This window comes from Delphinapterus leucas, chromosome 9, assembly GCF_059928025.1.
Source record: "Delphinapterus leucas isolate spDelLeu-1000000601 "Yukka" chromosome 9, BTC_Dleu_Yukka2, whole genome shotgun sequence".
Taxonomy (NCBI): Eukaryota; Metazoa; Chordata; class Mammalia; order Artiodactyla; family Monodontidae; genus Delphinapterus; species Delphinapterus leucas.
This window is the reverse complement of record NC_143137.1, coordinates 33,127,708-33,143,291: the sequence shown is the minus strand read 5'-3', so window position 1 is coordinate 33,143,291 and position 15,584 is coordinate 33,127,708. Positions and strand designations below refer to the sequence as shown.

The window sequence follows — 15,584 nt, the reverse complement described above, 5'->3', positions numbered from 1 at the left end:
GTCAGATTGATTTGGTCTTGAATAACAAAGATTTGACAGGAAAATTATATAGTAAACTGATACAGTAAAAGCTAAAGGCTAAAGATATTATTCCACCATCAATATTTTGAGCTAATTAGAAGGATATAAGCCCTAATATAAGGCTATCAATGAAATATAAATGTTGGCAGAAGTTCTAAAGTTACATATTTGGAATTTGAATTTGAGGGTTTGTTATAATTCAGAAAGACCAGATAGATCTTATATGTCACCAGCAAAATCTTACCAGGATTATGTTTTCTTCCAGTTTATTGAGATATAATCAATACACAGCACTACATAAGTTTAAGGTATATAGCATGATGATACATACATCATGAAATGATTATCCCAATAAGTTCAGTGAACATTCATCATTTACTATATATATAAAATTAAAGAAATAGGAAAAAAAGGTTTTTCCTTGTGATGAGAACTCAAGATTTACTCTTTTAACAATTTTCATATATAACATACAGCAGCGTTAATTATGTTTATCACTCACACATTACATCTCTATTACTCTTATAACTGGAAGTTTGTACCTTTTGACTAGCTTCATCTAATTCCCCCTCCAAGGGAAAGAGGAAAACTAGTGAATGATGACACTTTTGAAATGTTTACGGATGTTCTTTTCTGGATGCCCATGGAGCCTTCCCCTACCTCACCTCCCACCATACCTAGGGAAGGATTATTACAACGAAAAAGCAGAGATAAGGCTTCTCTTGATTCCAAAAGCCTTGGTCCTGGGGGAATTCAGGGCATTAAAGAAATTGAGTGATATATGAGCAAGGCTTCCTGCTCAAGGGAGACAAAATTAGGAAAATAAACAAAGTAATTTTTGACACATGTGTATCCCTAGCATGAACCCAGATAAAAGAGGATCTGAGAGCAGAGGTACTTGTGCCTCCTGCTTCTGAGTAGGGCCTGTAGAGATAGCAACCCTCTAGAGTTCCTCTGCACGGTGGTAGGGCATTTATTCTGTTCTCTACGCCACATTTACCATAGGAGGCTCCATGATGCTGCATCAGGCCTGCCCACCCAGATTCATCAGACTTGCACAGAGCCCCAAGAAAAGGATAGAAGTAGCAAAAGGTGTCTCTAGCCCTAAGGGTCATATTGAATCAGCACGAGGACATTATAGCAGCATCCTGAATGGACCAATGACAGACAGGATATGTACCTATCAGCAGATCCAAGATGTACAACTAAGGAAGAGACTCTCCTCCACAGACCCACCCTGAGACTCCTTGGCAATAAGCCCCTGGAACTTAGATGCAATACAACCTTAACAAAATGGAAGAAACTAGGACTTGATTGAGGTGAAGGTTCTGCCACCTGAAGGAATGGGGTTTGTAAAAGAAATTTAAGTTCAGTTATTAATAAAAGAGAAAGTTATACCTCACAGGAGACCAGAATAATATCTATGTTTTCCACTTTAAAAATCTGAAGCAAACCAGGCAAAACAAAAGTATTTGATCAGGCTTATGGTGAGTGTTCATTACACTATTTGGTATATCTTAGATGGTTGAACTATTTTACAATAAAAATACTATAAAAGAAAATACACTTATTTCAATCCTGAATCTGTGGACTGAAATTTGTCTCCTTAACCCTAGCATCTGTTTTGATTTAGGCAGTATCCTCAGTGGTTTAAATGCATCACCTCATTGAATGTTCACAGCACCCCTCTTGGGTAGACGTCAATTATATTTTTCATTTTACAAATAAAGAAAGTAAAACTAATTTAAAGAAACAGTATAAAAAGGATACTTTTTCAGCCATCTTGATCAGATTTTTAAGATGTAGAAATAGTTGTCCTTTTTTTTTTAAGAAAATAAATAGAAAAAAATCATTTAAGAGAGTCAAAATGTAAAGACCAATGAATTCCTCAAACTGAGGAAGATTCCAGTGAGGCCTTCAAACCAGAACAGGGATAGGAAGGGACTGGGTGATGAGGCAAAGTCTTCTTCTAGAACGTCATTTCTTTCCACGTATAAAATGGAAGGTATGGAAGAAGGTATGGCAGGTATGGGAAGAAGGCCTGAATGGGATCTGGGTTATGGGGGTGAATAGGGGAAGGTATGAGAGGTGGTGATGGTGAAAACAGGGTAAATACTCAGCTGAAACACAGATTGTAAAAATATTGCCATTTATGTACTTGCGTATAAATAGTCACTGCTCTAAAATGTACTCCCTCCCCTCCTGTCCTTCTCCCAAGGGCCCCCAACTCCCAATAAGCCAGCAGCTAGCTGGCAGGACACTAAGGCACAGCTCCAGAGCTGTGACTCAAGCCTAGAATGACTGCTTGGTGGCTCTGCCATACTAGTTATTAAATTGTTTTTATATCACACCTAGTGATAATTCTTATTATAATCTAAGCTACACTCACTTTTTTGAACTCATCAACAAAGGCACATTTGGGCAGTATCAAGCTTCTGAGTGTTGAGAAATCTTGGAAAGATGACTGCTTTTTTAAACCTTCATATCATTATAAGTGGTCAAACCTTAGACTCCTAATCCTGGAGTGGGAATGAGATGAAGTCAGCTGAGAGTATGAAGAGGACCTAGGGTGGAAGGGATGGGAAGAGGAAGCTGTGCTCAGGGGTTAGGGAGCCTAGAGAAAGAGATGAGAGAACACGAAAGGCAACAAACGTCACAGTATTGCCACAGCCGTCCTCATTACACTACTTAAGAATCCCACACCCCGCAAGTTGTTAACAGGTGCTATAGTTATTTATGAATTTTAAAATGTTTCATTGCCCCACAAAACTCCTTAAGAACATCATTTTCATGTATTTAAACTTCAGTTTCCTTATTTCGAAGACGGCTGGTTTGATGACCTGGGTCCTTTCAGCTCTCTATATAGTAACATATAATGCATGAGCTGACCTTTAAGGCTGCTTCCTAAAAAAAAAAAAAAATGTAGAGGGCAAATGAGTTGCCATTTACCCTTTTTTTTTTTTTTTTTTTTAGTAAATGATTTGGAGAAGTTATTAACTTGCCTCTAAGCCTAAAGTTATATCTGTGGGTATCAAAAAATATATATATCTTTTTACATCATCTATTCATTTCAAATCTCTGCTAACAGTGTTCTACTTCATCTTTTCTTTGTATCTCATGAAGTTGGATGGAGCCAATTATCCCAATCAGCTATTATAACCAGAATATGATCTGTTTCTCTTTGGTGCCAGCTTCTTGTTGGGGCAGGTTAATGAAGAGTTTGTGGTTTTTCTTCTCATTAGGAATTCATTTTGGCATTGACAACGCTTCACTGATCATTATGATTCCATGTGCTGTGCTGACTTTGGGGTGGACTTCCCCAGGGAGGCTGCTTTCCCTCCTTTGAGTGTTAGTTAAGCATTCACTCACAGGCCTCCCCACAAAGTCCATTCCTTGCTGGAATGCAGGACATGCTCTCTCCCTGTTCCTGTTGACTTTTTTCACAGTCAAGATTACTCACTGCAGCTGAAGACTGAATAACAAAAGATGGGAAACAGCTTCCACATTTTTCCATAGAACAAAACTCAACTGCTTTGCAGCCAACATTTTTATGAAGGAGGAGTTAGAGGAATAGCAATCTTTTCGCAATCATTAGAGGTAGACTAGGCACTACACAACACACTGAGCCTGACACCTCCCTTTTCTAGAATATCATGTTTGTTAACATGTAATCTGTTCAAAGCATTTAGAAATGCAATTTGGCAGAAGTAAAATTAAGAAAACCCAACTTTGGGAAGATCTTTAGTATTCTAATGATGACTAGTCAGCATAATTAAAGTCATGCCAACATTTGTGACATTTTCTCTGCCATCTAGTTGAAATTGATCTTTTCTCCAAAAACTGTATTGCCTTTCTGCTATCAACAATAACGAAAACCTGTGCTTTGTCATTCTCTTTTATATGTTTATGTCTTCTCTCCACCTTGATAATCAACTCTAGGAGTTCCATCCTCTAATTCCCTTTCTCCTCCTCCTTTTGTGTCCATTCCCATTTTCCCTCTTCTAGACTGCCAGTATTTTTAATGTATCCTGTGCCCTTTCAGGTATAGTCCCAGCTTTTTCATTTCAAATCATAATTTGACTTTCGATCACATGTGGAACGTAATGCAAAATGTCCTTTCCGTTTTAGGATAGTGAATCTCCTTATTATTGCCCCAAAGTAAAATGACTGATTATTGCTCAATTCATCTTGTGCCACTTTATAATAAGGTAAAGAAAACCCCGATTTAGGAACAGATAAAATATTTTCATTGCTAACAACTTTTTAAAAAATTCTAATCAATTACTAGAAAAACTAAGCCTCCTCTAACTCACAGCCAAGCACTTAAAAAACAAAAAAAGAATCTTCTCTGGTAAACTTGAAACTCCAATTAAATATTTGTACAATTGTAAATATTTTATGTATTTTGTAAATATGGCATCACCTGTTTCCTTTGTTCCGGGGGAAAAAAGTAATAAATTAATAGAAGAGTTAAACATTTTTATTTCTTATTTCAAAGCATTTGAGAGACATTTCAGAAGCGGTTGGTAAACGTTAAATTCTGCATGCCTGCTTCTCCAAGTTTCCATCCACACAGACTAGATGTAAACCAGTGTCACCAAAAGCACACCACACATGCACCCACACAGATTCCTTCCTTGTGTTTAGATGTGAAATGCACCTAAAGGTTCCGGGTCATTTTTCATCCCTTCCTCTGTGAAACAGGGAGATAGTTGTGTCTTAAGCAGCGATGGAACGTGGGCGATGAGAAGAAAAGGCTTAGAACTGGGCAGAATTCTTTCAGAAGCTCGGTTGCCCATACTGGGCATCTCTGCGGGCAATCGACTTCCTCCACTCCCCACCCCTGCTGGGATGATGCACTGCGAAAACATTAGCTCCCCTGCCCGGACGCCTCTCAGTGGCTTATAGTTGGAAAAATGTTGCCCCAGGTTTAAAATATCTGCCCAAGCAGCCCAGACGGTGAAAACGCTTTCTCATTGCTCTTTATTCCTTGCGAGCGCTCCCCGCCCTCTGCTGCCAAAACCTGGGGGATGTGCCTAGACCCGGCGCAGCACACATCCCGGCCAACCGCGAGCAGAACAAACCCTTGGCGGAGAGCCAGGAGGCTCCCTCCCAGCCACCGCCCCCCCCACCCCCGCCAGAGCCTCCCCACCCCCCCACCCCCATACAATACAAGATCTTCCTTTCTCAGTTCCCTTAAATCACAGCCCAGGGAAATCTCCTCAGAGCCTTCATCCAGCCACGGGCCAGAATGTCGGGGGGCAAATACGTAGACTCAGAGGTAGGCTCGGGTGGGTGTGCTCCGGGATCGCGGCGCGCAAGAAGTGCTGCTTCTGCTATCTCCCACTCCAAATATTCCGACTGTTTTGCTTGCCTCAGCCCTCTCTCGACGTCGGAGCACTCCTCTCCCCTGGCATTGCTGAGGAATGGGTCTGGACGGGGAGGTGAAGAGGAGGCAGGAATGTTTTATGTTTTCCTGTTAGGAAGGGGGTCAAGGGAGCCCCTAAGCTAGAGGATCGCGGAAAAGGGGGTCGTCGGGGTCCTCAAGTTGGGTCTGCCAGACCGAGGGCGCGTTTCTGAATGGCTCAGGGGCACTGCCTTATTGTGGGACCCCCACGGTCCGGCCCCAGTCTGCTGGGAGGCAGAGAGCCAGAGCAGAGGGTGGGAGCTCATTCACTCGCAGTCTTGGGGACAGTCCCCCCGACTCCCCGCCAGGCGCCTGAACCGGCTGGCCGGGGCGACAGCGCGCGTCTTGTTTGCACTTTCCAAAGCTCTTGGGCCACCTCAAGAACTTTTCCTGCATCTCGGCGCCTGGCAGGGGTCTCTGGGGAGGAGCGGACCTCCCCTCCCCCTAACTACCACTCCCCCCCCCCCCGCCCTTCCAACCACCTCCCGGCGCTCGGTCTCCGCCTGGGTGTCGAGACCTCGTTTTCCCAAACTCAGCCGCCGTTCAGCGACCGGCCGGCAGCCTGGGAGTGACCTCAGGGTGGGTCGGGGGGTTGTGCAGGTTAGATACCGTTCTAGAGAGCTTAGGAGGGTCTGACACTTGGCTCGACCCAAAGATGGGGGATGCGGGATTGTGAGCACCAGGGGAGTGGTGGGAGCTGCGCAGGAACAGAGACTGCAAAGGGAGGGTGGGGGACGCGGACAGGTGCGGAGGATGTTCCATGGGTCGGGGGGTTCCAGCTGGGTCTTAAGGACGAAGCTAGAAGGGATTATGGAGAGAAGGGAAATGGAGGCCAGGGACGGGAACAGGTGAAGAGCTCGGGTAGAGGGTGGCGTGGCGGAGAGAGGGGCTGGAGAAAAGTCGGAAGTCTGGTCCTCTCCCCTGCGGGGGTCTCCGCGGGGTGCCGCGGGCAGGGCGTGCACAGGGCTGAGGCCGGGGCGGACCGCACGGCGGGGTCTGCCCTGACCCCTGGCGGTGGCGGGAGGGGGAGGCAGGAGCTCCCTGCCTGGTACCGAGGGGTGTGGTGTCCTCTCTTCGATCCTCTTAAAAAGCTTGCGGCTCCAAGGAGTTTACTGTGCGCGGAGCCACCGCTTCCGAAGCGGTTAGTTCGATTTTGAGCCTCGAGGTTTGCCGCGCTACTAGGCTGACTTTTCTGATCGCCGGTTTTTCTTTTTGAAATTTTCTTCTACGGCCGGTGCCACCCTCCCCCTCCTGGCCGTCCGCCCTCCGCAGGGACATCTCTACACTGTTCCCATCCGGGAACAGGGCAACATCTACAAGCCCAACAACAAGGCCATGGCAGAAGAGACGAACGAGAAGCAAGTGTACGACGCGCACACCAAGGAGATCGACCTGGTCAACCGCGACCCCAAGCATCTCAACGACGACGTGGTCAAGGTAAGGTGAGGCGGCCAGCAAGGAAGGGATGTGCCCCGAGAAGACACTGAGAGGGCCGGGACAGCTCTCCTCTGGCCAGCTGCCTGTGCATCTTTCCCTGTCTTTGCCACACACTCACCATTTTCTGGGCTTGATGTGCGGGGACTCCCGCGGTTGTCAGAAATGTCACATCTCCCCTCCCCACTCCTGCCGGCTAGTTCAGCTGGAATTTAGCTAACTTGAGTTTTGTAGGAGTTCATTTAACTGCACTCTTCTCCTGGCAAATGAACCTCTGGATCTCAGCAAGAGACAGCCCCGCACTCCTTGAGAGGGTGAGATGTTTGCGCTGCAGGTCACCCTTTTTCCGTTTTCAGGTTGAAAGTCTAAGTGAAGGGTGGCTCTCCACTGTATATAGAATTAAGCAGTGAGATCATTTGGTAAGGTCTTGTGCCAAAGGTGACAACTGGAATACTAAGTGAGCAGGTTCCCTCAGCTAAAATTAAGATAACTTGAAGTGATTTTCTTAAAAATAACAAAGTAGGTAGAAATACTTCTGACTAAAGATGAAATATATATATATGTGCGTGTGTATATATATGTATATATATACACATATATATACAGAATAGAATCAAATATTTAATATTTATATGAAAGGTATTTAACTGGAAAAACATGGCGCTTGTTGTACACAGCTATGCATATTTACACAACCAAAATAATCTGTGCCTTTTGATTTCTCCTATAGACCTCTAGTTAGGTGTGGAAAGTTGCTTCTTTAGTGACTGCTTGGGTAAGCCTTCCCTGAGCTAATGGGATGTTCAGGTTGGAGTTTCTTTTCATACTTTAAGGATGTGCTTGGTGAGATTAAAAATAGGTTAACTGAATGGGTATTGGCTAAACTTAGATCTGACTGGATGGTCACTTTTTGATTATGATTATGTTACTCAACTTTGACCCTTTGAACAAATCTCATCAGAGGAATTTGTTGCTTAAACCCATCTTGATTGGGAAATCATAGGCCTAAGCCATCCTTGGCAGAGGGTTTTCTTTCATGAAGGGGGATGACCAAGGAAATTCCTGGCCTGGAAGATTAAAGTGTGAAGACCCCCAGAGCAGCCAATGGGGTGGATGAGCAGTTTCCGCCCACCCAGCCTCCTATCCAGGATGGGAGGGGCCATAGTTCAGAGACTGTTCACATTTATGAATAATATATTTCAAAAAGGGGAACAATTTAATCTGCAACTGGAAGGAAAATGTAACTGTCAGAATTGACTCTCTTGGCTTGCTGGTGGAGGAAAAAGGAAAATTGGAGCCTTAGCAGGCTTTTCTACTAACCAGATTATGGAATATTTAAAAGCAGCAGCAATAACAAAAATAGCTTATAAACTGGAAATTAGAATTGCTAAAACTTATTTACTAAAAACATTGCCTTAAAGGAGGAAAGGGCATTTTTGCTTGTTTCCCTTCTCATGTAGCTTTGGACAAGAAGGAAAAGTGCCAGGAAAAGATGCAGATTTCAGAAGGGCCTAGCTTCATTAGAGCCTCCCTGTTGTTCCACTGCAGCGTTGAGTGGGATTCCTGAAGCAAGTGAACCTCCCAGGATGAGTCAGAGAAGCCAGCAGTGTAGATGTGGGTCTCCACACATAGCATGACTAAGTTGAGAAAGAAAGGCCCCCGTGGGAAAAGAGACTTCAACACAAATGGAAAAAAGGCATAACAGACTTAGAGGAAATAGTTCACAAAATAGCATTTCAGAGAGCAAGTGTGGGGATCCTCATATTAAAGAAATTAAAAGGAAGAGTTAGAACAAGCTTCTGCTGGCCTAGAGAAAGCAAACTCCACCCACTTGCTCATAGAACTGTGAGCAAAACAAGACAATCAGACAGAAAAAATCTACCTCGAGAAGAATTTGGTCGGCTCACTTACTCAGATGTATTGCTTAAAGAGGCCTTCAGAGAATGCCCTGCAAAGAGAGATGCAAAGAGTACATCTGCCAGTAGGGCCAGAAAAGGGGGCCTACACCCAGTGGAGACTCCTATTTTATAATTTTTTTTTCTTTGAATCCAAGCACAAATCTAATGATAGAAACAGTGATGATCCTCTCCATGTTACCGAGACAGTAAATAATAAATTTCTCTAAATTTTACTTTTGATTACACAGACTTCTTAAAATAATAAAGACACCCAAAGCTTCACGCTTAATGCATGGTAGCTTAAAACTTCACATGATAATAAAGAAACAGTGGCCAACTGAATCTACTGTTAGAGTTACCAAATCAGGTAAGAAAAGGTCTGTTCTAAAAGCAAGCAGCTCTGTAAAAGCTGCCAATTCTGTCCGATTCTATAGTCACTAACCACTTTTGGCTATTTCAATTTAAATTCCAAGTAATTAACATTAAATACAATTTAAAATACAGTCTTCGGTCACACTAGCTACATTTTGAGTTCTCAGCACTTAAGGCTAGTAGCTACCGTAGTGGACAGCACAGATTTAGAACACTTCCACCTTCATGGAAATTACTATTGGACAGCAGAGGACTAGAGTGTTCATTCTCTCTATATTAAAAATGTCCCCATATCAAGTTTAGAAACTTGTAGATGGAGATGAAATGAAACACTGATGTACAGTGTGAGGAGCAGCAGAGTGTATCTGCACAGTATCCTTTTAGTCCAATAAACAGCTATTTAGGGTAGGGAAGAAAACTCAGAAGATGGATGTGTTGTGAATTTATACTTCAAGAAGGTAGAGTATTATCACCTATTCCACTAGTGATAATGACATAAATTAGACTGAACAATTTAGTTCCAATAAAGTTGGTTTCTTATTTCACTAAAGGTTTGCTACACCATATTATGAGATGTCTGTATAGACATTTATCGAAAAAAAAGAGTAAGTTATGAACGCTTTTTAAAATTTCTTCTAATTAAAATGGTCATACCTTCAGACTGTCCATTCTCCCTCTAAGATTTCTATGTTTTCTTATGCTCACATTTCATTCATATGTTTATTATGTACTATTTTGATTTTCTAATAAAGAAAATGACTTCAAATTTATGATTCTGATATCACATTAGCCATCAATCAATTTGTTAAACTCATCACATGCTAGACTAGACACTGTGCTACGTACTACAAAGTGTAATTCCTAAAATAAGTCCTAGAAATCACAAAGATTAGAGTTAGTGAAGACAAGATGCATACAGATTAAAAATACACACACACATACACACATACACACACACACACACACACAATATCACAACAGTAAGTCACTTCCAAATGCTATCTAATTGGTCCTTTTTTTATTTGCCAGGAAACATATAACTAGATTTTTAAGTTTCATTAATCCATGTTACTTATTCTCTCTCACATATGGGTTTGAATTTTCACTTTCTTTTTCAACTGGCATGCGTTTTTATGCAGTCTCTATCATAAGGTTTCTCACTATCATTTTGGAAATATACCAAATATATACTATAATAAATCAAAAGTAAGTAGTATTGAATATTGCATAATAAAAAGTTTATTTAAAAGTGAATCATTAATTATCTTGATCTTGGTAATCATTTACAATATGGATGTATATCAAGTCATCATGTTGTACACTTTAAATATTATATTTGTCAATTATTCCTCAATAAAGTTTTTTTGAAAGTGAATGGTACTGATATTAAGTGTTAGGGAGACCCTACTTGGATAGGGCATTAGGGTGAGAGAAGGATGCATTATAGATAGTTTAATGGAGAAGGGCATGAAGGAGGTGCAATGTGAGTTGGGTCATAATCGACAGATGGAATGCAAATAGCTGAGAAAAGTACAGGAGGTAATTCTAAACGACAAGGCATGGAGATGGGAATGTCACACACAGGGCATAAGTCTGGAAGGTTTAACAGCCCATTTTGACTGAAATTAGAGTTAATGTGGCATAGTGGTAGGTCATAGAGATGAAACGACTGATCGTGGCCAGATGATAGAATCCTGAATCCAGTACTCCTGATAAGTTTGAACTTTATCATGTCAGCAGTGGGAAGCCAAGAAGACTTCAAGCTTGGAATGACATGATGAAGGTGGGTTCTTTGGAAGATGACTGGTTAAGGTACAGGATGTAATAAAAGATAGCCAGTCTGGATGAGGAGCAAACAGTTACGATGTAATTGCATCATGGTCTGGACATGAAATGAGAAGAACAATATGCGGTGGCACTGGGAATAAAACCATATAGGTGCAAAATGACAGAATTTTAAAATTGGAAGAGAATGTAATGGTTACCAGGTTAACCTCCAATTCCCAATTCCTTTTTTTAACATTAAGAGAAACTTAAGGGTTAAAAAAGTTTAAATTTCTATCCACGTTTTCACATGGTTAGTGTCCAAAACAGATATTTTGAAATATAACATAAGGCATGAATAGATAAGATTATGTGATTTTCATGGATTATTGTCATGAGAGGAGAAATGAGCTGAGATGATTCTGAGCCTAGCTCTGAGACAAATCAGTACATCTGAGAGGAGATCTTTGTTAAAAATAAAAATACGCATTTGTATCTTTCTTTTCTAAAATTTGAATTAATGATTCTTAAATATACACAGATACAAAATTTTCTTTAGCAGTCAAGAAAAGGGATGTGCAGGGTAATCAGTTTGGGTTTCAAAATAACAGCCTAATGCCGCCATGATCCCTTTCAACTATAAAGCATTCTAGAGCAATTAGTAATTAATATCAATATAACAGATATTTTAAATTTCATGTTTGCTTGATATAATCAAAGCATAAGATTTAAAAGGTCAGACTGGCCCAAAACACTCAGCACCATGTTAACAGTCTCTTCTGTTGGAATTGGTTTTGCTTATTTGTTTGTTTAGGAGATAGCCTCACAAGATGGTGACTAATACTCTGCCACACATGAGGATATGCATGGAGTTCAGAATCCCCAGCTTGTAAAAGAGCACTATGGTCATGTGTGCTGGGAAATTATTCTCACATCACTGAGCAAATAACAATATTAAAATGGGGGACATTATTCATTCATAACCACCTGAAACACTTTCAAATTCAGTCAACAGTGACATACATTTTAAATGCTTATTAAAAGAAAGTATTTTTTCTTTCTCCACCTCCAAATTGTGGTCCAAAAAAACTGAAGAATTAGCTCAACTTTGGTTCTAACTGAATAAAATTTCATATTATTTATTAAAATTTAAGATAAGATACACCAAATATTCTTGAATTATGAAAAAGTTCATGATGTGGGTTATTCTTCCAATCGACAGCAGTGCTGGCTACCTTTTAAAGGGGTTTGAAGTAAGAGCAGCTGCAAACTATTGCATCTGGAAAGTCCAATAACTTCAAAAACCACCTGCTTATGCGTCCTGCCCACTCAAGTTCATAAAATAACAGACACTTTCATATTCTAAATTAAACTGCTTTTTAGTTTGCCCTACTTTTAACCATAAGTTTTTGTTCTCTATGATGAAATATCCAGAGTGAGCTGATCCCTAGAAGAATAGGGCTGTGTGCACTGGGCTATGGGCTCCTGGGCCCTTTCATGATCCTCCTGGCCAGATTTGCAGCGGGAAAAGGGTAGGGCTGCTATTTTCATACAAAGATGGTTTAGGCCAAGAAACACACACTCGTCTTCCACTCTCTGGACCCTATGTATACTATCTAAGTTACTATACACTAAGGCCCTGGAGAAAAAGATTTGCATGCTATACTTCTGTTAAAAGAAGTTTTCTAAAAAGGTAGCCCTTAGCCCCTAGAAATATGCTTAACCACAGGTGCTCAGAGGCACCTGGACAGAGTAGAAAGAGTACTGTGCCAAGAAAAGAAATTTTTGTGACTTTTGTTAACTTTCTTTTTTAAAACTTGAATGTTAACGATTCTTAAATATATAGACACAAAATTCTGTTTCTTTAAAAATCAAGAAAAGGCATGCACATAGTAATCAGATCAGTTTTGGTTTCAACCTAAGGGCCAAACTAGAAAGTGTCTAGTCCCATTAGTGTGGGACACCAAGGAAGGATGGGGAAGGATGTCAGGGCAACAGATTTCTCTTCCTCAGCAGTCCCTGAGAGTGGAGCTCATAAGCAAAAAGCAAACTTGTTTAACTAATCAAAGCTAATAAACACCAGCCTTAAAAGTATTTTGAGCAAGCTATTTTACGTTTCTATGCTTCAATTTCTCTAACTATAAAGAAAAGAATGAGAGTCATTCTCATATAATAGCGTTCCCCTCCCAAACCCATTCACCTTTCAATAAATGATTACTATATATCTATTATGTGCCATGCACTACAATATGGAACAAAGATAGATATGAGCACTGCCCACAAAGAGTTTATGACTATCTTCCTTGTCTCTCTTCATTGCAGTTTCCTTTGAAAACTTTTGCTGAAATTCCTTTACCAAATTCTACTGTATGGTAAAATCTTAAAATCTTTAGGGCATAGTTTAAAACATGCCTCATCTATAATGCCTCGAATTGTTCCTAGGCCAGTAAGTAAGGCTAGGGGAAAATAAGGAACATATATTTATAATATATATATATATATAAAAAATATGTAATATATATATATATTTTTAGAGTCCAATGTACCACTTTTATTTAGGAAAACACCAAAGGAACATATATTTTTTAAACAATTTGCCCCTGTTTGGGTCCTATAAAAATTATAATTAACTTATAGAAAATATTTCAGTTCTTCTCTAATATTCTCCCTTCCCATATTGTTGCTTGACTTTTAATCATCCTATTGAAAATTTAAAATTTTCAACCATTTTAAAACCTCATATCCTCTTTACAAACCCAAGAGGGCTCTCATATTCAGCTGGGCATCAGAATCATCACAGGAATTTTAAAAAATACAGATGCCTAGGCCCACTACATAGTTACTAAACTAGAGTATCTAGGGATGGGGCCTAACCTAGGGCCTCTAAGCTCCCTAGATTGTGAAGTCAGGTTTAGAAATTATTGTACCCAAGGCTGGCTTAAAGATATACACTTGAATGGTTCTACCCTAAGAGAACAGTTCAGTCACACTATGTAATTCTAGATGTTCCTCCTGCCAGAAGAACACTTGAAGGTTAGGCCAGTTTAAACTCTGCCAAGGAGTTCTGAAATACCATAGAGGGTTCCCAAGTCAGCCTTGCTCAGTGGTCCTCCATCCCTTGAGGCCACTTGGGCTTACAGCCAACTGCAAGCTTAGAGCCTCAGAGTGACCTAGGGGTGGGGTGGCCATATGTTCTAGGTTGTCCCATGCAGGCAAGTTAATAATGGTCAATAGCTATCCTGAATAACTATTAATTATTTTTAATTATTAATTATAATTAATTATTAATAATGCCCCTTTCATTCTCAGAATTGTCCCAGTTTGGAAGAAAAATTATATGGTCATGAATGAATTGGCAATGACCTGTCACTGATTCCTGTACCTGAAATACATTGGAAGTCCCTACTTGCACTATTTTTTTAGCAAAATGGGCAAAATTTCCATTTAAGAATGTCATGCTTTTCTTTCCTCTCCAGTCTCCAGTGTCACCTCTCTCCTATCCTTCATTGGCCACCAAGCTGTACTATAACTTGGAGGAATTGCTCTTAAGTGCCAATCTACTCTACCCTCAGACCTTAGTTTCTTTCCCTGCAACACAGGGTTAATGAAACTGACATCCTTCCATCACATACTTTGTCAACTACTCAATCAAAGATTAAAATGTTTAAAATAGTTTTAATTTTTTTCAGTTAGTCCAGGAAACATAAAATGGCATGCTTTCACATGAGCCATTGTTTAGAGTGGGGAAGTGCTTTTAATTTTGTCTTAAAGGAAATCTGCATGATCCATGTACTGAGCAACTACCAAGGGAATTTAATTGGTAGAACAGATTTACACCTGCACAGAATACATATTTCCTGCCTCTCCTATGCTGATGTTTTAGATATAAAATACATTTTGTTTTCTTTATTAAACCTTGAGAAGATGTCTCTTTTTGGTCATTATTTCATAGCAGGGGAAGTACATATTCCTAAAGACACAACTGAGCTTCCCTTTAGCCACTGTTAGTTATTTAGGTAATTAAGAAGCAGGCATTTTTAATTTTGAGAAGGCTTAAATAAGTTTTGATGGTGTATGTATGTGCTTAATATATTATTTCATAGCAATTTAAAAGTGAAAATTTTAAAAGGTGCATTCAGTATTTAAACCTTTCTTGAGCCCAGCAAGGACATTATAATACAAATGGACATTGATAGATTCTATGTAAAAAGATAAAATGCATCCTGAGATTACACCGGGTCATCTCACTGATGTAGGCATCAAACACAATTACGGTTTCTCATTTATAATGAAGAACTGAGAAAGATTCTGATTTCTGAACCCAAGTAGTGAGAAAGTAGGAAACTGGGAGGAAAAGAAGCAAAGACAAAGAAAGGACAACAAGGCCCCTTCTCCCTGCCCTGCCACCCACCCTGTGCTGGACTGGGCTTTGCACGTGCCAACTCCAGGAGCCCCCCACATCCATTGCTTTGCACGGTGCTGTCATGTCTGATGACACGATCAGGTTCAGGCATTGATTGAGTATTAACTCTCAGTTCCCGCCCTGAAGAGTTTATCAGGAAAGCAAATATATAAACAAATCTGAGTGAGGTCACTGTAACTTAGGGATGCGCTATAGTTGGACACAAAGCAGAGAGTTCTCAACAATCTCCAAGGCTGAGCACCAGGCATGTGTGGCAGGAAAGGGA

The 15,584-nt window shown here is 40.6% G+C and overlaps 1 protein-coding gene across 1 annotated transcript in view; it reads left to right on the top strand.

Moving 5' to 3' along the window:
* The first annotated feature begins 5,204 nt into the window (after nt 1-5,204).
* Nucleotides 5,205-15,584, top strand: part of CAV1 (caveolin 1) — a 36,193-nt gene continuing 25,813 nt past the window's right edge. The window contains exons 1-2 of the mRNA XM_022582778.2: nt 5,205-5,302; nt 6,701-6,865. Coding sequence (XP_022438486.1) covers nt 5,273-5,302; nt 6,701-6,865 — 195 coding nt within the window. The 5' untranslated portion in view covers nt 5,205-5,272. The remainder of the gene's footprint in view (nt 5,303-6,700; nt 6,866-15,584) is intronic.